Source organism: Carassius auratus, chromosome 29, assembly GCF_003368295.1.
Source record: "Carassius auratus strain Wakin chromosome 29, ASM336829v1, whole genome shotgun sequence".
In the NCBI taxonomy this organism is placed as follows: Eukaryota; Metazoa; Chordata; class Actinopteri; order Cypriniformes; family Cyprinidae; genus Carassius; species Carassius auratus.
Genome location: NC_039271.1, coordinates 277,035 through 302,287, shown reverse-complemented (window position 1 = coordinate 302,287; position 25,253 = coordinate 277,035). Strand labels below are relative to the sequence as shown.

The window sequence follows — 25,253 nt, the reverse complement described above, 5'->3', positions numbered from 1 at the left end:
ATTAAAACTATCAGAGCATTAAAACGGTTCAATGAGTCAATGATTTAGGGTAATTCATTAAAAGATTTACCAGATCTTATCAGATTTATTATTCAAATGGATGACGTGCGAACCATTCTGTAATTCATAAAAAAAAGTTGACAAAAAATGAGTTAGTAAATCAGACTACACTAGTCGCACTTATGTCCAGCCATGAGGACGACACAATCTTGACAATATTTTATATCACATTCATTCAAGATCACAACTGAGGTCAAATTTTATTTGGTTTACAGTGGTTCTGTAGAATCAGCAGCAATGGTAGTGATGCAAGAAGCACTGTGTTACATCACAGATCATTAAATTTTAAAGCAAACTGGAATAAATCTTTCAGTGGGGGCAGAATTACAGGTGGGACGATAGAATGCATGTTCACTAAATAGCTTCTAAATATATGCATGATTCCCCAGTAGATGTGATCCCCTGATGTTTGGGACTAAACAGCAACCAGACGACAACTGTCTAACTGGGCTAATAGGCTAATTGCAACAGGGTGAGATTATTCACTGGCAGAGCACCACAGGTCCAGTTCTAGTATTTATTCACGTCATAGAAAACATCTTTCCTTTCCCATAAGACTCGAGTCAATGATCATGGCCTAGTTTTAAACCACACTTTCAATTGGTTTTAAATTATGTTTACAGCATAGCATAAAGTTGGTGAGAGTGACCTAAAACAGTCTAGATTCTAGTCCAACATCTGTATTGATGTCAACACAGTGAATCAGCATTGTGAAATCTTTTGCCCACACATGAAATTGCTAGGTTTTGTCTTGCAAAAATCCACCTAACTGTAAATGTGAACCTATTTTAGCTTATTAACAGACAGAGTGTCCAAAGACAACTATCCATTAGTAACTTTTTGCAGACTAGGCAATTTACAGGCAGTGTCCAGCCAATGTGATCATCTAAGCTGTGCTTCAAATCCCAGGATGCCATTCACTGACCCTTACTGCTAGTGAAGTGGATTTTACTGAATGAGATTTCAGATTTATAGCCATTGCTATAAATGTTGACATTGGCTATGTATCTGCTTTCAGGTCTGAGTGTTGCTTTACAGCAGCTTTGTATTGAAGTAAAAGGATTTGTGGGTAAAAACGTCATCTTGAATTTGCCATAATATTCAAACACAGTATTGGGATACTTAAAGTGTTTGTAAGTATGTGTGTGTGTGTGTGTGTGTGTGAGAGAGAGAGCTAGAAGCCTTAAATCCTGCTAAGTGCAGTCAGGAGTGTTTAGACTGATATAAAAGAGGGGAGAACCTCATCTAGGGGTCAGGGGTCAGAGGTCAGAGGTCAAAGGTTAAAACACCTAATAGTTACATAACATTTTAAGTGTTATTTTGAATTAATGCAACAGAGATAATTTTTCACTGAATTATAAACATTGTATACCACAATGCAGGCGGCATAAAACACTGTGTTGGGTAATATGAAAAGCATTATTTACAGGTATGTCACAAAAATAAAAGCCTGAGCTGCAAACCTGATGACAGGTTATCTGTGTAAGGGTGTTTTTACAGCACTAAGTGCACGCAGTGTTTTTCTGATTTTGAGATTTACAAGCTTCAGTAGTGCTAAAGATATCCGGGACAGAGCCAGATCTACTCCATTACACCAATTGGGCCATTTTGAGCCAGCATATCCTGATGTGTAAATCGTGTGTGTATTTTTGGACACACACAGTGTGTGAAAATCCAATCCACCAATCCATCACATGTCATTTTTTACGATGTAAAATGTCCCCCCCTCTCTTTTGCTGTCCAAGCGCACCTCTCAGGCTGTAATGACAGTAAGTGAAACCCCTAAATTCTGGTATAATTTCATCTCTCCTTCTTTCCCAGCTTCCACATGCTGCGTAAATCGTGATGCATTTTGGGCAAATGATAACAGCGACTCACCTGTGACTCTGACATCACATACAAGAAGTGCTGATCTGAAGAGAAAGCCATGTCTCGCAGGATCTGCCCATTGTCGACAACTTGGATGGTTTCGTACTGTAAAGCGCCATAGGTAGGACCATCTACCCGAATCTGAAAGGAGAGAGAATAAATTGTGTTACTCCACCATTAATAAGCTACTAAAGTGAAAAGAGACAGAACTAAAGAGTCAGAGTAAAGCAGAGGGGATGGGGGAAAGAGCTGTTAAGTTGTTAGACAGCTGTAGGTGTAATAAATTGCAAGTTCAGCAGAGAGCTGTAACATCCTCACACAGTTGGACTGCAGTGATGGAGGTCTCATGACTATATCTGAACATCTGTTGTTGTTGACACGAAAGTTCACACTCACACTCTGTTCCAGTTTTGATATAACCCTAACCTCCCTCCAGACTACACCTTCTTACCAAACAATCACTAAAGGGCCATGTGAGAACTTAAGTCTTTTTACCTGCCATTAAACATTACAATGCACCTGATAACCCAATTACGACAGAGTGAATCAGCAATTCCCCTTCCATTTTTGACACTAAACAGTTTAGGAGGTATCATGTCCAATCCCATCGGAATCAACAGCTTTATATCTGCGTTTATGGCCTGGAATCCCATCAGACCACAAGTCCAGTCAACCTGAGATCATCTTACCACAATAGATGACTAAAATAATTTAGTGCCACCACTTCAAAAAGTCCCTCTCTGAGTCTCTGTGATGTTTCAAGAGTTTTAGCTTTGCGTGTTCTCACTTTCTCTGGGGCTTTTTGTTTTGTATGCTGAGGATCACCAACAAAAACCAACAAAAAAGAAGTTGAACAAAAGAAGAGAATAGAAGGAAAGGGGCAGAAGAAAACAAAAACCCCTCACACGAGCCAAAGCCTTATTCAGCAAGAGGGTTATCTAATCTCCCTGATCGAGGGCTGGTTAATTTGGCTGGGATTGGGTTTCGGCCAGGAAGAGCTGCAGTGTTTGGGATGGCAGTGTGTGGGCAGTGAAAGAATAAACTGCAGGAGGTTTTACGAAGCCCTGGTCGAGTACTGAGAGAGATACTGTACATGGAGTGGTCCGACAGATCACTGGAGGGACCGGGTGAAGCAGATGGACATTATCACAACCGTAGCTAAACAAATTAGCCTCAACGTATGGCTGTTAGTATTAGCAAGGAGATGCTATAGGGTTGAGGGAGAAAAAAAAACCATGGCTAAATCAACATGCTAATAAACCTTAAAACAACCTTAAACTCAAGCAGCAAGTGGACCAGGTTATCAGTGTATGACCAATATTGGTTTTATTACAGTTTTTTCCCTCATGATTATAAACTTGTGAATTCCTATGCGATATAATTTTCTCACTTTCATTTCAGTTTATATAAGTGGATTGTATTCTTATCTTTAAAACCAGATTAGATTACAATGCTAATCTGTGTATCATACAATAATTTGGATTTAATTCCAGTTCAAAGCCACGACTGACACCATTTCGACAGTTCAGAAATTAACCTTCATTGTCACGCTCTCTTTTTGTGTTTGCAATACATATCAACATAAATTAAAATAACAGGAGAGAGCTAATAGAGAAATAGGAGAGCTCTTTATTTTCAGAGTAGAAGTAAGCCTGCACATTTTCGCTCTGTGAATTGTGTTCTGTGGGACCTCAGGTGTACAGTACAGCCAATGGACAGGCTCAAACCCCCCCCCCCCTAGTGGTCATGGACTGTAACAACAGTAACCATTCATGTGAGGTTACACAGTAAATGACTCGTGATTAAGTGTAGTCAAGGCTAAATTACAAACACTGAGGTTCAAGATCTCTTCTTCTTCTTTTTTTAATTCAGTATAAAATTGAAAGGATGATTAATGTCATAGCATTGCTCATTTGTGATATAGAGCAGAGGTTAAAGCATCACACTGTCAAAGGGCAGTATAGTAGAGAATAGCAGGCGAAATCTAGTTAAGATCAGCTAAGCGAAGAGCAAACAAAAGGAGAGGTGATGAGAGAAGCCGTAACCACTGGAGATCTGCGGCTTCATAATGTGGGCAGGACTCTATCCAGCATCCATGGAAACTGCAATTTCCTCTGGCTGCTCAAAACAACTGGATCTTAAGATCTGCTATCAGGCCAGTGATATGACTGTAGATTAAGACTAATACTGTAGAGTAGTTTCTTAAAAACTGTGGGCTGAATTCACTAAACAGTTGGAAGCCATTGTGCGTGGCATCTCAAACTTTTATCTTATTCTCTAACCACCTGCAGTTCAGTTTAACCAGGCACTGAAGAACTGATTTAGGTGCCTGATTCGCAGTCAAAACAGAAAATGTACCCTTTTGCTCTCCACTGACTGATGAATGCAGAACTTCTCCACTTTACCACTTCCAAGTCATTATCTTTGAAATTGAAATCTAAAAGGGAATTGCTATTCATGATGTGTTTGCTTTTAATCTTCTTGCTAATCCTATCTTACGGTTTTTAGTTACCTTACAAAGTCCTCTTTAAGTTAAAATAAAACATGAAAAAATAATGCAATTCTCAGTGTAATCCTATACGAAACGCTGGATGACCTTACATATTTATTTTAAATAATATTTTCAGTCTATACAACAGGCTGCCTACAAACATTCAGGTGCATTTATTTTTCGATTTAAACATAACAGTCAAAAAAGAAAATTCCATTTCAAAGTGAATTACAAATAACTCACAGGAAAATTTTCAGCCGTCTTGAAATTCCCACTCAATAAAACCCTCCACACGGCAATCCAGTTGTATTTAACTAGTGATGGCTGCCCTTTCTTTTTATTTATTTTTTATTCTCTATCTAGCTATTGCCACGGACTTCAAACAATCTGCAAAAGCACATAAGCACTCGTCTCAGGAGGACGCTTTACTTTTGGCACAAGGCAGTCCTTGCTAAAGCCTTCTGTTAACTAAAGCATTTCACAGTGAAAAGAGAGTGATAGAACTTTTTACAAACCCCTAAATTTAACCTCGGCAAAAGCAGTCTTGTGATCTTGTAGTGAGCGTTTCTTCCACAAGCTGCAGCCACTTGGGAGGTGTTCCTTCTGTTAGCTTCAAAATGTGCGAGAGATAGCCCACACTCTCTATTTGTGAGGGCAACAGCAGTGCCACGAATACACCGCTCACACAGCGCACAAGTCCACTTGCCGCAGCACATGGGATGCTTCTGGTTGCCTGATACATTATGGCTTAGAACGAGCTGACACTGATATAGAACAAAGCTGAGAAGAGGCACTGAGTCACTGGAGAGCTGTGACAAAAGAAAACTACAAATAACTTCAACACAGCTGCTCTTGAAGTGGCACTGGCTGCAGAGGTGCACATCTGACAGTACAAACACTTCCCGTCTCAAAGCTCACGGGACACCAGATACCAGGCAGTGTTTGGGTGAAGGCCACTACGATTAAAGCAATGTGCTGACGTTCCCTCGAGAGTTTCTTTAGAAGCAAGAGCTACTCTGATGCAAGGATATTGATCTGTGACATTTAAACCCCGACTACAACAAAAATAGCCGCACGTGTCAACAACTGTAAGCAGATCGGCCTCGCTACCATGAGTGACTCTGTGTCAAGGCGTTGTTTTCTGTTTTTTTGAGCCAAATCCCCTGGGAGAGATTGAGATAGAACCTACGCATCAGCACTTTTAAAGCACCGGGAGATCTTGACATGTTCCAGCCTGCTATAGTCAAGGAAAGTGGAATGAAAGGTTTGCTTTGTCTTCGATGCCTCCAATGGCTAAGCTGGAGTGTGCTGCAGTAAACAGCAGGAGTGGGTGGACTGGGAAGTCTCTTAATGTCAATCAATGCTGAAAGAAAACGGCAAATTCCCATTTTGGAACATCGATACTTAGCTGAAGGCGACAGGTTTTGCAAAGAAACTCGAATGAGGAATTAAAGATGATCATGTCCTGAAAGCCATTGTCTGCCATCACAGGGAGCACTATTTAGCAATAAAAAAAATTATGATTTCAGTGGTCAGTGTTTCTAGACTGCAGATAACAAATTCAAGGTCAAATTCACTAAATATCTGAAAAGTTCCAGTGTCTAGGAAAACATTTCAATTAACATTTCTTACATTAACATACATACAAACATGTATATATATATATATATATATATATATATATATATATATGTATATATATACATATATATATATATATATATATATATATATATATATATATATATATATATATATATATATATATATAAGCTGTAGAAGTTAGGAAAGTTAAAATTGCACTTTTTTATATATACTGAATATACCTACAGATTTTCAAGTGTGGTTTTATAGCCTTGATACAATTTAATCTCCAATGCATTTTATTGTAACCTTGGTTTACTTGCTTCTAAAGAGCATAAAATATAACTTTCCTGTCAATTGAAGCATGAAAATTTTCTTGCGCCACAGTATGTTCATTCGCAATTATTACAAAGAGTCACCAGATCTTTTCAAACTCATTTAACAAAATACTAAACATCATGATATACACTAGAAGGCAAAAAATCCTATAGTGGAGATTTTTCAATTCTAGAACAGCTTGATGTACAAAAGTGTGTTAAAATCTCAGTTGCACAAAGGCTTACTGAAATGTTTATGGTCAGTGTTTCGCATTTTGCAAATGTGGAGGGTCTGTTTGAATCGTTACCTAACTTGAATAATTTCTTTAGTGCATCGGGTCCAAAAATGACATTGATCGAATGCGCAAATAATGGCAAAAGTGCCAGTGATGAACAATCACAACTTTTTTAAGCAAGCGTGAATGCCAAGACTAAAAATATTGTGTTGGCCAGAAAGCACACCAAACCATCAGATGGCTCCATAATCAGGTAGCGCTGCAGCCAGGCAACCGGCCCTTCTAATATGGCATTTCCATCACTAACGAGTAAACGAGACATGGACCTGTTCCGCTCTACACACGTCGCGCCCAGCAAGCCGCCATGTTCACGAGAGAAAGGCTTTGTTTTGGTTGCCGGGTTATGAGATTGAGGTGGTTGAAAAGCTCTGATCCACAAAACACGTGTGCATGCATGCGTGTACAAAGTCAGGCCCCAGTGTCTCAGGGAGCTCACAGGCAGAACCCTGCAGAGGAGAGACCTAATCAGATTTCCTGATCCGTCGTCCCTCTGGTTTCTTCTTCGCAATCAGCAGATCGGTACCGCGGCAGGATTTTAATTACTAGGGCTCTAACAGCATGGCACAAACCTACTCTGACACGCTGATTGCGGCAGTGTCATCGCCAGCCAAATTAACTTTACTCGTCAACAACAGGGCTCCAAATAAGCTTAAAGCTTTTAAATACACTAGCTTAAGACCAACATAGTCTGAACCTAAATTGGCTTAAAAACATTCACATTAATTCTTATTTAACGCTCTGTATCACACTGTAGTACATGAATACACAATTTAGGGACACAATTTAAGCCATTGTTTCCTTGCTTGTAATGTAGTTAACCTTTATGTAATTGCGTTGAACTCTTGGGTGGTTTGCATGAACTTTGAAATCTTGGTATATTTTCTCCTCCCTTAGCAAAGTCGAGAATGTAAAAATATCCCCTTTCTGTTTGAGAAATGTGTGTTTATATGCAGGGCTTGTGCTGGCTGTCGGGAGGGTGGAAAGGATATTAGCAGGCTAAAAGTTTCTCTGTCACCTCTATTACTCTGCAGTCCTGCAGAGAGAAGAGAGGAGATCACACTGCTCGAACTGTTAAAAAACCTCTCACAGAGGGAGAGAACGGTTGGGGAATGTTGTGAGCATGTCCATCAAATTTCAGCTCTTTACAAAAGCTCCACTAGAGGAGATGTTGCCCTGCATACTCAAGGGAGGGCCTTAAATTGAAGATCCAATCTGTGAGGCGTCATGTACACTACCAGTCAAAAGCTTTGAAACTTGATGAAATTTGTATTATACTTTTTGACTTCACCATGTTTAGTAACTTTTCTATTTAAAGCCTTAAAAACTGGGTTAATAATGACCTGATGCCCGTTTGTCATTGTATACTATATAAATATATATTACTGCCAAATAATAATATTAAAAAATTCACGATATTCTTAAAACACTATTTACATAGATTTATCTATTATTATTATCAAAAAATATTATATATACTGTCACTTAAGACTATTATATATATGAACACTATGAAAACATTATTGATGTGCCGTGAAGATGTAAACACATGTACTCACGTCACATGACTCACGTCACATGACATAACTGTTCCATGTGATTTTGAAAAGATTTTTCCTTTTCTAGATTATGAACACTTTTGTATATTATTAACCCATATACAAAGTGTGGCCACATACTATATGAAACTGAAAAACAAATTGTAATATTGGGCAATAAGTATTTCATGCACATACTATTTCCCTGCAGAGGTTATTTTGGCCATGTGTTTGTGGAGACAAGTAAAGCGGACGTGTGACAGACAGGACGCCCCTCTCACTCTCTCTCCAGGGTGTCTGTGAGATTGACCTTTCATCAGTCTATCTTTCTCCTCTTCCTCTCTACTTTTACCACCCATGCTTCTTCTTTCTTTTACCCCTTCTTCTTTAGCTCTCTCCATTTCAATTCCATTTCTCACTTGGCATCATGATTTTGTGATCTCTTTGCTCATTCCCATCAACCCTTTAAAACCTGCCTTGTGCATCAATTTCCACCATATTCCTCTGTCTGTCTCTTCATACTCATCTCTCTCATCCTCTCCCACTGGGTGTTCCTGGTTTAATCTGAGGTTAGATGTGACCTCTGGGCCACATGCTGTTTCTTCTCTTTTCTACTCTATAACTCTTTCTCTCTAGGCTTCATTCTGTCTATTCAGTTTGAGAGGAGGCCTCATGGCCTGTGGCTGCTCTGAGTAGCACTAGATCTTTTTCTCTCTTCACCTTTATTTTGAGAGGCAGACATCTCACTGTGGCTCTTAGGGCTGATGCTTGACCAGCAAACACTTTCAGACTCCTCCACCTCCACCAGAGAGAAAAACACGCACACGTTGTTTCTTCAGCAATGCTTTAGGTTTATGTTTTCAGGTGACATAACCAAGGCCGCTAAAAGGGATATCACATTCAAAAATAAAAGTAGCCGTCTTTTACTCACCTTTAAGTCAGCCCAAACTAATCTGACTTTCTTTTGTGCAACACAAAAGATGACATTTTAAAGAATGTTTCAAAATTTCAAAGTGTGAGGGTTCTCAAAAAAATTAAAAAATTAAAAAATTAAAAGTTTTTGACCAACAGGCATTGAGTAAATAGCAGATTTTTCAACCAAGAAGTGTGTTTTAGTAGTGTTTTGGAAGGCGAACAGTTGCATTATGTGATATGCAACACCCATTTTTCACCATTCAATCAAATCAAGTGTCACAAATTTTCTTGTACATCATTTCAATCAGAAATGCAGCACACTATAGAATTAAAATGGGTTGTGAATGACATTTCATGACTTTAATCCGTAGTCCCTAACAACATCTTTAAAAACCCTCCACTATCATTGCTTTCACCATGTATTACTTTCAGCTTTCAATACGGCCATTCATTATTTAATACAGCTCTTTCTCTCACTCCTGCTCCTCATTATAGTCACTGCAGGGTGGAGAGATAGACGGGGCATTGCTGGAAATTTCAAATGAAGTAATTTATCTGTGATAAATACCTGCAGCAGGCAGACAAACCTATTTTCCATCAGCCCCATTTTTCCAGCTGGGAAATGAAAACAAATCATTTGCAGACTTCCTACTTTATCTCATTCACACCCATGTCCACTGACTTGAAATAGTTGAGAAAAGTTTAACTCTATGCAAATGAGATGCAACATGATGCTGTAACTCCCAAAGAGAGCTTCTTTGTGTCCATCTCCTTGAAATAATTTATCATAAATCTCTGCACACGTTCACCCATCTCTGTCAGTGTGAATGGAGCCTCATACTGGCTACATATGGTGAATTAACCAACATTAACTGTTTATATTGCACAAATGGTTTTTATGTTCCATGTATAAGCTACATTCACCATGAATGATGAGCCCTGTAAGATGATGCACATTAAAACAGAAAGCGAGTGTGAGGAAAAGAGGGGAAGGTGTGTGCTCGAGCACCTGTGAGAATTTTTGGAACAGGCTGTGAGACATATGGTGGATGAGAATTTTGCTAGCTTTGAAGTGAGAGAAAACATGGAGACGAAAGGAGAAAGACCAGATCATCCCTCAGAAAGGAAATAGTAGATCTGACCAAAAAAAAAAAAAAAACTGTACACTAACTTTCAAAAGTTTGGAGTCAATATATTTTTTTTTAAGTCTGTAATGCTCAAAAAGTCTACATTTATTCGATCAGAAATACAGTACAATAGTGTTGAATTGTGTAATATTTTAGCAATATTTTATATATTTCAAAAACAACAGCATTTATTTGAAATGCTTCTTGAAAGATTTATTTACTGTCCCCTTTGATAAATGTAATGCAACCTTGCTGACTAAAGATATTAATTTCTTTCCAAAAAAAAAAAAAAAGAAAAAAATACTAACCCCCAGCTTTTGAACAGTGTGTGAACACTTTTTGCCATAATGGATGACTTGCATGAGCAACAGCTCACAAAATGCAATCTGAAATGCACCCACACAATAGAGTGACAAACAAAGCTATCCTGTAACAATAATTCCCTTTTTCTTGGTCTGTAGTGTCTGGCAGACTGAGGCTGTGGTAGACCAGATGCTGATAGAGTTACATAGAGACATTCCTTTCTCAGGGATCTACGGTCTTTGGCAGTAAAAAGAGGCCATTGTTTGAACTGCTGCGGGTTTGGGTGTTCAGATTGCTACTATACAGCAGGTAAACAGCATTCAATTCTGTCTGTTTGACTGAGGAATAGTCTCGTTATAATAAGATAAATTTGTCTTTTTCTGTCTTTTTCTATTGTTATACAAACTTAATTTAGAAAACAAAGCTTGAGGGTATCTATTTTACTTGCTACCAAGTTGTACTTTCTACTTATGGAAGTGTGTAATGTGTTACCAATGTCATATACTTGCTGGAACGGTTTCAAAAGCTCAGGAATAATTCAAGGATGCATTCGCACACAGTTGATACCTGTGGGCTGATTAACTGAAATAGCGATGCTGATAGACTCCTGCAGACTGTGCCATCTCTCAGTCATACCACATACACACACCAGACACTTTCCCCTGTCTGAGCTTCATGCGGCACTTCAGCAAATGATAGCTGCTCCGACAGCTAAAACAATAGGTCTGATTCCCCTCTCACACGCAGACCCCTCAATTAGCTTCACGACGGCAGACCTGAAACAGATATGATGTCACTCCATTCACCGTAGCTAACAAAACAATGGGACAGAAGAGCAAAGAGACGGGACAGGTAAAGAGTGTGTGTCTCTTCATGTGAAAGTCTGATGAATGCAGGCACAAATAATAGCATCCCTTCAAATGGTCAGGCTTGTCTAATACATGAGGATCTGGACTACAAACAAAAAGTTTGCAGGCTCACACAGGGGTCAGCCAGAAGTTGGACAGGAAATGACATCACAGTATTTGAGCAATGATCAAGGCATTGAATCCTTCACTTTTTCGCCTGAATGAGTGTATTTAAAGTAGTGGTGTTTCTATAATGAGTAAATCAAGGATTTTTAATGGATCTTTTAAGATAATGAACCATTGTCGTTCATTTCTCTTCCTTGAGAAGTGCATTACAATTCTTCCCCTCTAGAAAATTAATACAGCCATAAATGTAGTTATTATAAAATACACTAAGGCTTGTTTCAATGTTTTTGTTATTGTTTCATATTGATTCAGTGAATGATTTCATGATTGATTCACATAGAAAAATACACTAGTCACCATCTACGGATGCAATGATTTTACCTAAAAGATTCATTGAACAAATCAGAAGGAATTTGGTGAACTGAATCGAAAGAATTAAAAACATCACGACTTGTATTGGAAAAGTGTCTGTTTATCAGTAAGAATGAAACAGACTTTGAAATAGAAAATGTCAGACAAAGTCAGGAGTGTGACAGCACTCTTTATCCTTTCAGGGAGCAGAGAGAGGGGTGAAAAGGAGGATGAAAGAGGGATGAGTGAAAACAGTCCTTAAAAGTGTGAATAATACATGAAGAGTCGAGGCCAGACGAGAAACAGTCATCAGACCAGAACCCGATCGCTGATCCAGTTACCAGTGAGCCGTCCCTAAAGCCCTAAAGTCTGCCTCTCTCTCTCACTCTCTATTTTGTCTTGCTAAAACACACACGCACACACACACGTTTGTTTTTGTGAAAAGTGGGGATATCCCATAGGCGTAATGGTTTTTATACTGTACAAACTGTATATTCTACGGCCCTACACCAACCCTAACCCTAACCATCACAGGAAACTTTGTGCATTTTTACTTTCTCAAAAAAACTCATTCTGTATGATTTATAAGCGTTTTGAAAAATGTGGACATGGGTTATGTCCCCATAAGTCACCTTCTCCTTGTAATACCTGTGTCATAGCCATGTCATTATACTGAGTTGTGTGCTGTACATCATTTTAAGGAAAATGTAGGGCTGAAACTGTGAGGAAATAAGCAATATGCCTCATTTTTCACCTTACCACATTTTCACATCTCGAAATGTGTTTGTCGCCTCACAACAAAGACCATCGACCAAACATAAAACCAATCTGACATTCCAGTCCTTGTGCAATAAATCAAATTACCATAATTCATATTTCATGTGCTGCCTTTGTGAGAATGCTCTCCGGTGAATAATAGATAATAGAAACAAATGTAAAATTAACAGGTTTAATTCACATCAAAAGCATTAATTATGTAATGATTAAACTTTATAAACACAATACACTTTACATATAATATCAAATTGGATTCATGTTTAAACACACACACACACACACACACACACACACACACATATATATACACGCATACAAACTCGAAAGTAAAGTGGTTTTTATTGTATATTATTTATTATATTGTGTCGGTACTGTATAGCTTAATCTTTTTAAATGACTACTGAAGATTGATCGTGGACTGAATTAGCTCTGAATTAGTGTGTTATATGCAAGCTGCATCAAAAGCACAATCTTTGCTACAAAATGAATATGAAAGCATTCATTAAACATTTATTTTTCTAAATCTAATTTTGTAAATGTACAGTCTTAGATGGCTGCACAGATGGTCATGTGATCACCTTCCCTATGGCTTCAGCCACTGAATCTCGGCTATAGCTTAGGCTATATGTAGCATTTATTAATTAGTTGTCAGGTCTCTCTGTCTGTAGGTGTGAAGGTTGTATTACGCCGTGTTACGTAGCTCTGAAACACGGATTCTCAGTTGCCTGAGAGAAGTGTTGGCACTTAACAGCAGTGCTCCGTCACTAGCTATCTGCAGTCACTATGAGCCCAGAGAGAGATCTGTCTCTCTCAATCACACACATAATATAAACCACACACCACAACAAGCCACTAAAACACTAGCATGTACATGAAACTAACAGAAGTTATAAAGAGCATGCTTTCTGATTTCTATTCCTTTTTGCGACTCGGGTGTAATATCATCCAGGTGGCATTAAAGGGGGGGTGAAATGCTCGTTTTCACTCAATATCCTGTTAATCTTGAGTACCTATAGAGTAGTACTGCATCCTTCATAACTCCAAAAAGTCTTTATTTTTATTATATTTATAAGAGAAAGATAGTTTGTACCGATTTTTCCCGGAAAAACACGAGCACCTAGAGGCGTGACGTGTGGGCGGAGCTAAAGAATCACGAGCGCCAGTAGGCTTTTGAGTTGAGATCATGTGGAAGCTGTGACACAGATCCAGAGGCTGAAATTTAACAAGAGCAGCATCAGCAAAGGCGTCTCTATGTGGTATGTACTGAAACTGTATATATTTGCTTAGCGGTTTTGGAAAATGACTAAGTTCCACTTTATGTCGTCTTTTTTTTTTTTTTTTTTTTAAGCTGTACATGTGGAAAGTGCAGTTTGATGACAACATCGCATGTTGTTTACTTGATGTGCTTACAGCTGATAGCTAAGTTAACAACACAGAGATATTTGAAGCAGTTTTACTCACCGCATGTGGTTCCAACACACAATCGTGACCCTTTTTAGTTGGTAATGCATTATCCTTAAGAAATAAACGATGTGCAATCCGAAATGCAGGGAACAAACAAAAACACTTGCACAACTCCGTTGATGCTCTGTAAAAATAAACTCCATCGACTGGTCCCTTAATGCTGTTTCTCTTTTGGTAATCTGTGCAGGGTTGTCTTGCCCTGGCAACCAAAAACACACTTCTTTTGTGACTTTTCGCGATGCTCTCGCTCTGACCAACGAATCGCTCTGATCAGTGAAATGTCTGTGCTGCTCAGCCTCGCTATACGGGAGCGCGCGCTCTTCCGGCAGAAGCGCGTCAGGACCCATATAAGGAAATTCCGCTCCATCTAACGTCACACAGAGCCATACTCTAAAAAAACTTTCCGAAACTTGTGACAAACCGGAAGAGGTTTTTTGGAACAAAATACTCCTTCAAACGTACAACTTAATTTTTTTAACTTTGTCCATGTTTAGCATGGGAATCCAACTCTTTAACAGTGTAAAAAACTCAGTATGCATGAAATTGCATTTCACCCCCCCCCTTTAACCTCTGTTTTTCAAGTTGTGACAGTGACAGCAGGTGGGTGAGTGAGTTTATCTGTGAGTGTACATGTGTGTGCTCTCATCATTTTCTGCATGGTGACACATCAAAGAGCAAAGAGCGAGACCTGGCAGGCGTTGTCTTTGTGTAACAGTAACTCTGAGTGACAAGGCAAACTACGATGTAATAAACACGGAGAGAAAAATGTGTGTGTGCATAATCTGAAAGACAGCTCTTATAAGCGTAAACCTTTAATTTGGGAGAGACGGGAATGAGTTGTTCCCCACAGAGACGGAAGTCTAAAGAGGATCAGAGATTGTGTCTGTCAACAGCCATAAGTAATCCTTTCATACAATTTCAATTAGAAAACGGAACAGGAACTGTAGGGAGTCCATATCCTGTCCTCCCTCCCGTTCCTTTCTTTCCAGAAAGTTGTGTTTTACTTCAAATCTGTGTCATTAAGCTCCAGGGATGCAGCTAGAGACTGTGCGGCACTTTGGTTCAACATTTGGGTTCAGATCCAATAATAACATTAATGTTACAATATATTTTAAAATTATTATTTAAACATTTTAAACATTTTAATTCATATATAACATACATTTTGTACTGTCCTTGTCCTCTGGAGCCTTGGGCCCCTAAAATCATTCCCACCGTACACCCCTGCAGCGATCTGAATCCAGAAGAGAGTGCTGCAAAGGTTCGTTTCTAATAATTTGAGTGAGTTCTGCATGTCTTTTTACTCCACTCATATAATCCCAGGTATTTGAGTGAGTGTATGTGTATGTGTTAAAGAGAGAGAGAGAGAGAGAGAGAGAGAGAGATGCTGCTTTCATCTTTCTCAGGTTAGATTACTGTAAAGCACTCCTGTCTACCAGCATTCCTGGAAGCTTTTTACCCTTGCACTTGTTTGTTTAAAAAAAAAAAGTGTGTGTGGAGGGTGGGGGTGGGTGGAAAGTGGAAAAATCGACTGATATAAAGTAGCTGGGAATAAGAGGAGCTAACGGTCCTTCCTTCAACTGTGTCTAAACAGATTTCAAAGCACTGTTAGCAAACTAACTTAACTCTAAATCCTGGTTGCTTACACAGTTCTACTTCTCACGCTCTTATTCATGGAAAATTACATCATGCATGAAAGCTAATATAACATAAGATTAACAATAATAAGATTTCCTCGGAACTGATGATTCAGTGTACATGCCCTTCGGAGAAAAAAACAACAACAACACTTAGACTAGCAAGGAAAAGAATAGAATATATATAAAAAATAGAATAGAATAAAACAACAGAATAAAACAAAAAAGTAAAACAAATACAAAATGTAAGCATCAAATGCTAACTATACATTGAAGGCTATAAAAAAAAAGCAAAAAAAAAAATCCTTAAGATAGAAAAAAAAAACACATCTTAAGCACACAGAATATTAACCTGAAGTGTTAAATGAGGGTTTTACCTATCAAATGACACATTTTTGCACAACTATTTGCATTTTAAGAAATGTAAAAAAAACCCAGACCAATTCATGCTGCATGTTTTAGCAGATGCTGACAACTCACAAACAGATGCACAAATTTTATTAGAGGTGTCCTGGAGCTGTTTGTAACTATTAGTGCTGGCAAGTTGGACACCCAGAGGACTGTGTGTGTTTCTATGTGCATTCAATGTCACTGTATGTTTAATACAGGGCAGTGTTACCATCCCACCTTGGAATGCCCGAAGGCAACATTAGTAATCACAGGGCTCATCCCACACTCGCTTACATATCTCTAATGTTTATGTATAGCGTGTGTATGCATGCTTGCATGTGTGGGACAGAGTCTTGACTCTCTGCTTCGGCTCCAAATGGCTGGTAGGGCCTAAAACCATAATAGAATTCCCGCACAAAGCTGTTTAACCATGACAAGTCCAGGCAGTGTTAACCCTGCAGGGCTTGGGCAGACCGGGCGGCTCTGTACCCACAGACAGAAGCTGTGGAGAGAGCACAGAAATTGCCAGTCGGATGGGCAGGTGTTGCCAAAGCCTGCCAAAGCTTGTGTGTCCTCTAGGACCTCTGTGTACACCCAGCCACCCACCCACCCACACATTCTCAAGAACACACACACTCTCCAGTCAATTCACTACATGGGTTTGCAACATAGGAAGATCTCAAAAAATGTAGTGAATATCATTAACAGCATCAGAATGAACAGAGTTAGTATAGCTTAGTGTTTAATTATCTCACAAATTTACAAAAGGGCTAGTTGGAGAGATTTTAACTTTCACTGTTTGTACGGAATAATTATTTGCTTAAAAATCTGCAGCATAGCACTGGGAAGAAACTTCAGCACTCATTCATCCCATATATTAAAGCTTTACTACCACTGAACATCACCGTGGGTACCAAACACTTCTCACTGTAATCCTCCTCTAGCGGCACCAGAACATTTTGGATGCTTTTGGATCTGACATGATTGACTTGGTCTCTTAAGACCAGAGTATGGATTCCCAGAAGTCTCTTTTTAGTAAATATGGGCCTTGGAAGAGGTTAACTGAGTTTATTTTGCCTTGCTACAGTAGGTAATTCCAGTGTTGACAACAAGCATGCATGTCACTTCTGCACGTTGCGTCATACTCCGTGAGACAAAGTGTCACTCTTTTCATAGCATTTGCCGGCTCTGAGACACTTGCATGTTATTTCTCCCGCTCATTATCTAGCAAAAAACACTAATCTTATAGCCTAATCTAAACACTAATCTAATAATACTAATAGCCTTGTTAAAAGTCCATTGTTTTTGAATGTCGGTGCAACTTCTGCTATATTTAGCAGAGAGAGCTGGGCTCCGAATGAGTGGATATATGAGTGTTATAGGTAGACAGATGGTCGGCTCTCACTCATGTCTCCTCTTGGCGATGTGAGCATGACCTCGGTCCCTCCCCAACTGCTCTACACGCAGGTCACCTGTGCTCAGAACACCTGGACTGGACCTATGCCACGTCATATGCTCAGGCTGTTTATGCACATGAGTGTTTTAATCTAGCTTTTATCATTTACTGTATATACTAACAGAGCCCTTGACATTGACAAAAATTCACTTGCCTGTTTAATTTCTAGACTTTCTCTTCAGGGAAAAGAGACCATAAATATTGATTAAGGGATGAGCCCTTCAATGCGTCCCAAACCAAACTTCCTGTTTCAATAGAAAATACATAAGCACATGACAGAAAATGAAGCTTGTTGAGCAATTTCATGCAGTCTTTAAACTTCATTAGTAATAACCATATATTCCCTCTACCGACATATGAACAACCCATGCTGTTTTACCTTCAGGGGTAATCAACTCCACACACACACACACACATACACACATATCAGCGACTTATATGAGAAAATCTATGCTTATAGGCAGCATTATGCTCTAATCACTTTAAACTCTCCCAGGTACTGTATATAAACCAAAATAAGGGAATCCAAAACTGACTTCAGACCAGCCAACAATCCTCAACCTACTATTTTCATTTTGAGCGTCATACGCACAAGGCCTGCTCCATGACAACCCCCTGAAACTCTTTAGCATTTTAATGAGGCGCTTTATCCTGTGTCAGTCGACTGTGTAACTGCAGGTAAGGAGAGGAATGGCAGGGTAAATTATTAAGCAGAGTTGCCCTGTGCTTTCCAGCTGATGCGTTCTGAACCAGAAGACACCATGAGTGGATGGGACGCATGGCCCTGAAGTGCAACACAATTTATGTCCCCTGATGGAAAACACCTTCTGAAACCATTATAGATGAGCTGTGTGATATATGCAGAATTTTATTGCTTATTATTACAGTGAGAAAGTGAATATAGGAACATAAATTTACTGACCAAATGATATTTTATAATGTATACATTATGCATTTTTATTTGAATATTCTTAACATATCAGTTTCAAAAGAAAAAAACAAAACAGTAATATTTATATAAAAAACCATGAGAAACACCCACTACTCATTCACGTAAATTACTCTCTACAACAAAGGCTGTTCATGGGAATATAAATTACCAGTCACAGTTTGAATAGTGTGATCTAATATTTGACTCACACCGAAAGAGAGCAATGAAATCAAAGGTTGTTCACTTCACCATAAACATAACTAATAGTGACTCACAGATGTCCACATGCTTTTATTCCAAGACAAGGCAGTAAAATAATCCTCACAGTAAACTAAATGGAACAAAGGAGGACTAGATGAGGGTGGAGAGAGATTTTTTTTTTTTTACATTTTGTGTCCATCTGATGTTTTAAGCAAAGCAATCCTGATGCCAAAGAACCCCCCCTCCCCCCCTCCAAAAAAAAAAAATTATCTTGAAAAGCCAGAATACAACAGACAGACAAATTCCATCCTCAAATAAGGGCCTGAAAGAGGCTTTCGTGTTGCACATTCAGAGGTACCACTCATCAGGGGTGTTAAAGAGGCTTGTTTAGTGTTCTGCAAATAATGGAGAATCAGAATTCCAAAGATTCCATCTTGTCTTGGAGCCTTTGATTTCTGAGAAAATAATGCATGGATAATCGCATTCAAAAGCCTCTAATAACCTTGTCTGACCTCAATTGCCACGCATCAGAATGGGACTGATACTAGACTTTTTTGTAATAAAAACGAGCCCTTCACAAAGAGATGCTTGGCTATGGCCTTTTCTTTGTGGTGGGAGAGTAATTTGAATGCACAGGGGCCTGTGTTCACGGTCATTGTTTGGTAAAGGAGACTGACTTGGAGATGACGGAAAACCCTGAGGCAGAGAAAATGGCAGTGTGACTTGTTCTCTGCGGCATACACCACAGAGCCCTAGGCAGAAGCCTGATTACAGAAAATGAACAGGTCAGTGACATTTGAACTTGAGAAGATGCAGAGCCCATGAATGAATGAAGAAACAGACACATTTACACCTCTATAAATCTGCATATTGCATGTCTGAACACAGATGATGAGTCAAAGATTTGCCATGGTTGAGTCAGCTTGAACCAGATTCAACCACTTGAACTTGAATCAGAGAGCATATTCACCAACTCCAACACCTTCCAGTCGGATACTATCATTGTGAATTTCACTGGTGCATGCACTGTCCCAGATAAGGGATGAGCAAGTTTGTGTTTGAAAAACAAAAGACCTGGGCAGTGGGAGAGCTCAGCACTGATTTACACACTTTAATAAAATCCAAAGACAATTGGTTGGCTGTAGATAACAAGCGGATGAATTAAAAAAGCGCAAGCCACTGATTTAGGGGTTTAATTAATTCATGAGATAACCGCAAACTGTCCCACCAGAGAGACAGACAGACGAACAGACAGCATGGCTGAGATGGGATAAAGCAGAGGAAGAAAGAGGAGAGGAGGAAAACAGAGAAAGGGAGAATCAAAGAGATTCAGGGATCAGGGTGCAAATTACTAGGGGTTTTATGCAAGATGTAACCACATGTTAATGACCAAAAAACCCATTTTGGTTAAACATTAATTTGAAAATTGGTGGATGCATCCCCCTCAAATGGCTATGGTGGTTACCCACTTAATTATGTTATGAACCCCACCATATAAAGTCAAACTGAAAAGACAGGGGTTTTAAATGTATGCTTCCAATTACACATGAATTAAATAACATATGCTTCGACAGGATTTTCAAAAAAAGTTTACTTATCCATATAAAGTTAGATTACAAATTAACCAGAATGCTTATTTTACCTTGTTGAATGGCCTGATTATTGGCAACATTATCCTATTAGGATCCTTTCTATTCGGACAGAACATTGAGAAATTAATGCTATCATTACTTACCACTTTAATACAGGTTCACATATCATGCAATTTTAAAAAACAAAATACTTTAAGATGGTTGGCTGTTTGCTAACTGAGCTAGGGGGCAGCAGAAGACATCAACAGATCACAAACTGAAATTGTCCTACAGAAAATAAAAGGTAGGCTATTCTTTAAAAAAAAAACAAAAAAAAAAAGGTGAGAAAGAGAAAAGGAAGTGTGTGTGGCTAGTGTAGTCTCAACGATGCAGGGGTATTTGTTACATTATTTCTGCAAGCAGTGTAACATCACGGCTGAGTGCTTGTGCTGGGTAAGTTTACACAGCGCTGGGCCTGTCAGAGCGGTTCGACACACACGGCACTTATGCAGCTAAAGCTCTTAATGCAGTTCCCGCATGACCCCGGCAGGCCATGTCCCAGCCAGCTGCAGCATGGCCAGATCCTGCTGGGATGCACAGCCACTGGGGTGCGGGGGTCTCTAGAGGGTATTATCCACACAGGACATCATGTTTAATTTACTCAAATATGTGGTAATTATCAGACACACGGGGGAATTGGGGACATACTGGAAAATAATTACAGTATGGTTCAGGTGCAGAGAAACGAGTGTGTCAACATATTAACATATCATTTTGTTGGTACTTTTACTTAAAAAAAAAAAAAAGAGGACAGAAAATAATGGAAAGTTAGCAGGTTTGTAAAATAAGCCAAGCCTGAATTCAAATTTATCACACAAGCACCAAGGCCCAGTGTTAAACTGCTAAGCCACAGTTCCATTTGATCTGATCCTATCTTTGAAAGGATCATAAAGATCATGAAGGTGTGGCATAGTGTTGTTTTTGGCGGCCTGTTTTAATATTGGCTTGTGTCTAGTCCATGTGTGACATTCATACTCTTTTTAGTCTAGACTAGTTTTAGTTGACGAAAACTGATGATGTTTTAGTCAACGAAAACTGATGATGTTTTAGTCTAGTTTTAGTCAACGAAAACTGATGATATTTAGTCAAAGAAAATGGTATTTTAGTCTCTTTTTATTAATGCCATTCTATTTAATCCAGTCAATATAGTCAAATTGTTAAGTACCAAGTAGTATAGACGAAACCAACATTTTATTTTAGCCAAACCCATTTCAAACAAGATTATATTATTATATTATTGTTACCTTACAGATGCAAGAATACTCACAGATTTTAATTTACAACATTTATTTTATAAACCAAACATGTTAGAAGTACACACACATAAATTTAAATAAAAACAATAAATTAAAAAAATTAGAAAAAAAAATCAGCAAATCTTTCTCCCAATTTGAGTGCGCGTGAACTAATTTTGCGTGCCGGAGTGCATAGCATATTTTTTTTTTGAACTTTCCACATAGCTCCGCATCAAAACATACGCATCTGTGCAGGTGCTTTTTGACGCTTTTTTTAAATTTTGGCATAGTTTGTCCAAGGCTTCTTATTTGAAGTATGTTTTATTTTTATTGTATAAAATAGAATTAAAATTCATTTAAATATTAATTATACACTATTTGCTTAATGTTGTCTTGTGTTTGATGTGAAATACAGCCAAAAGTTTAAGATTATTTTAAGTTTGTACATTTATTAATGATTAATTAATCAACTCATTCATCACAAGACTTGTACTGGCCATACTGGCAAATTACTTCTTCTCACTGATGATTCCTGACGGTTTTAGAAGACAATTACTCCTCATCGCTCTCCTGTCATTTCAAAGAATAGTACAATGGCGTACACGATAAGTATAAAAGCCCCGTCCGCCCCTGAAGTTAGACACAAGAAACAGAAATACTGCAAAATAATAATAATAATAAAGTGACTAAACGAGATAAAATAACATTATAATAATTTTTTCTGTCTCATTTTGGTCAACGAAAATGAAGAGACATTTCAGCATTGTTTTTCTTTTGTAAACCACATTTAGTCTCGTTTTTAATCGTCAACAATATTGCATTATACTTTAATTATGGTCTTCGCCACATGACCAGTATTTATGCTGCATCTCGTCTTGTTTTCATCACTTGATAAAGGTTTGCTTTTGTTGACGAAAGCAACACTAGTGTGGCACTGTCTGTGTACACGTACGTATTTCTGTGTGTTCAGCAGGGAGGAGGACAGAAACACAGCAGGTCCTAGGAGAACATCTAAAGTACATGCGTGATCAACAGTGTGTGTCGCACGCCCATTTTTCTATGAGATTCAGCAGAGATCTATGGGCTTGTGGATGCCACCCACATCAAACATACATGCATGTGCTTTTGATTAAGACATATCTGCTTATTTGTATTTATCAGCCCCATAACAGAAGGACTGCATGTCTTCCTGTCTGTCTGTACATGTGCCTATCCCTCTGTCAGCCTAGTCAGATGAGAGCGAGTGTTTGTGTAATTAATTGGATATGTTTGTAATGAGGAGTGAGTAAGCTACACGTTTGGCTTTGTTTGGCTGCCTCAGCACAGCAAAAAGGAGTGCAGAAATAAACTGATTACACAGAATTGTAATTACACTTAAATTATCTCTTTCACTCAGGGGGTTAATTACTGTCCACACAGTAAACATGCACTATTATTGCAGGGTCTCTCTATTCATTCTGATGACAACTGCAGAAATGGACAATAAATAAGCAGAAATGTGGTCTGGTGGTGACAGATCAACATCACGAAGGCAGGTCATCTCACCTCCTATTGTTACTTAAAGTCACACGTGCATATTCCTCTGAAAATGTGATGTATTTTTTTTTAGTTCGTATTTTATAACGTAATCTATATTTTCACAATATTGCTGTTTTTACTGCATGATTGTTCAAAGAAATGCAGCCTATGAGAAATAAATGAGCACAAGAGACTTTTTAGTCTTGCAGCATGGCTAACGCATGTGTATTTATCAGGCATAATGTGTGCATTTAACCTTAAAAAAAAATGTTTTTTTTCACATTCACAACACTGAAAGATCGAGAACAAGTTTTACATTTCCCTTCTCTACTCCCCTCAATCTTCCTTTTTTTCCCTTTGGATAGTGATCTTTTTTCCTAGCAGGCTGATGGAGGCAGGGAGTAATGAACCGTTCTCCATTTAAAGAGAAGAGAGGGCAGTGAAGAGATGAACGCTCACACTGAGATGTGTTATCTTTTATAACTGTGACTAAAACACTGTTTAATGGGTGACTACTCACTCATCAGGGCTCTTGGATAGACTGTGTTAATAAGCTCTTCTCCTAGCCACTTATAAAGACCCATCTAAGCTCACGACACAGACACAACAAAGCTGCCAGAGAGTTACTCATAGGCCACAATTATAAGATATAAACGTATGAACTGACATTATACTTCACTACACGGGGGGAATAGGTAAACTGAAGACTTCAGGTTTGCAATGGAAAGGTTCAAGACCAAAGTCCCTTAAAGGTGATTGGCTCCATTTTATTTTTAGTCCTGATAATTTTGTACAGCTGCCAATGTAATGGCATCATCTACTATTTTTTTACTCCTACCATTTATGCGGTGTCTCTTGAGACTTAACTCAAGCTAATGCACACTCTTGTGCTCCCATCAAAAGAACGTGAGTGCAAACTGACTATCAGAGAGATGGAGAGCACGCTGAGAGTTTGAACGTTCACAGCAACAGAAAGAAGGAAACATTTCGTTTTTAAAGCAGACGGCACACACCTTCAGCTCTTCCACCATAAACTCAGAGACAGAAGGTGAATGATAGCCAGGGTGAGAGAAAGAGAGAGAGAGAGTTTGGCGTGTTTGATGTCAGACCACATTCCAGAGGCTGTCTGAATCCCTCCGACAGCTCTCCTTCCATCACTGCGGCTCCCGCTCCGCCGGTTACCATGGCAACAAGGGCCTGCACGGTGGACCGGAGTTAGAGGGTGTGGATGGAGAGAGAGGGGAGGAAGAGAGTTTCAAACTGTAGCCAGGTATCCAGAGGGCTATAAAGACCCAACATCTTGGCACAGTGTGACAAGCACTTTTCAACTCCCTTTCTCCATCTACCTCTTCCCTTTTCTTCTCTGGAGGAACAATACGGTCTCCTCTGAATACTAAGAGCTCTCGCGCCAATTCCTCGCAACTGCTTCCTGACTGAAACACCCTTCAACATCATTGCGGAGAGGTATGAAAACTCTCACTCCTGTGTGCAAGAGCAAGACGCATGAATAAGTCATTTGTCAGTGTTCCTGTTGGGGCGTCATAAGACTGAATCGTAATTATCAAAGTGTCGCTCTTGGTTATGAACAAAAGCCATTCCATGGCACTTAAGACTCAAGTCTAAGTGGACACTTTAAGGACTGCTAGCTTCATTGTTGTGTGCGTTTCCAACCCAAAATTCACTCATACTACAGACTGACGACTTGTGCATGATAATGAAAGTTTATGAGAAGGCCTACATGGCATCTGTGGCCACAAAATGCTTATGAGGTAAATTTAGTCAAATTCACATCCAACACGAGACCATGTTGAATGTGGATTGAGGGCCATTCTCCTGGTGACTATTCATCCATTCATCACTATGAAGACCAGACACTCGGCACTGATGTGTGTAATTTTTTTTTGCTTGATATCTTTTATGACACAAATCAACAGCTAATGCCGCTGGGGCTTTAAATGTAGAAACACAATCAGCAATCGTTGATCATTATTATGATGAGCTCTGTAGGACAGACCGTTAATGTCCGCGGTGGTAAATTGAGAGAGTCATGGAGCATCACTACAACCCTCAGCACCTTTCAGATCCAATCAGGACAGCCATTCCTCACCTCTTCACTCCATTAAAATATCCTTCAACAAAAAGCAAATGAATTACAACGCATGGTAAATGCAACATGATTGTGTCTGTAGGG

At 38.9% G+C, this 25,253-nt stretch overlaps 1 protein-coding gene across 1 annotated transcript in view; it reads right to left on the bottom strand.

Moving 5' to 3' along the window:
* LOC113047767 (plexin-A4-like) overlaps positions 1-25,253 on the bottom strand; it is a 183,497-nt gene that overhangs the window by 72,361 nt on the left and 85,883 nt on the right. Inside the window, exon 4 of the mRNA XM_026209048.1 lies at positions 1,939-2,070. Coding sequence (XP_026064833.1) covers positions 1,939-2,070 — 132 coding nt within the window. The remainder of the gene's footprint in view (positions 1-1,938; positions 2,071-25,253) is intronic.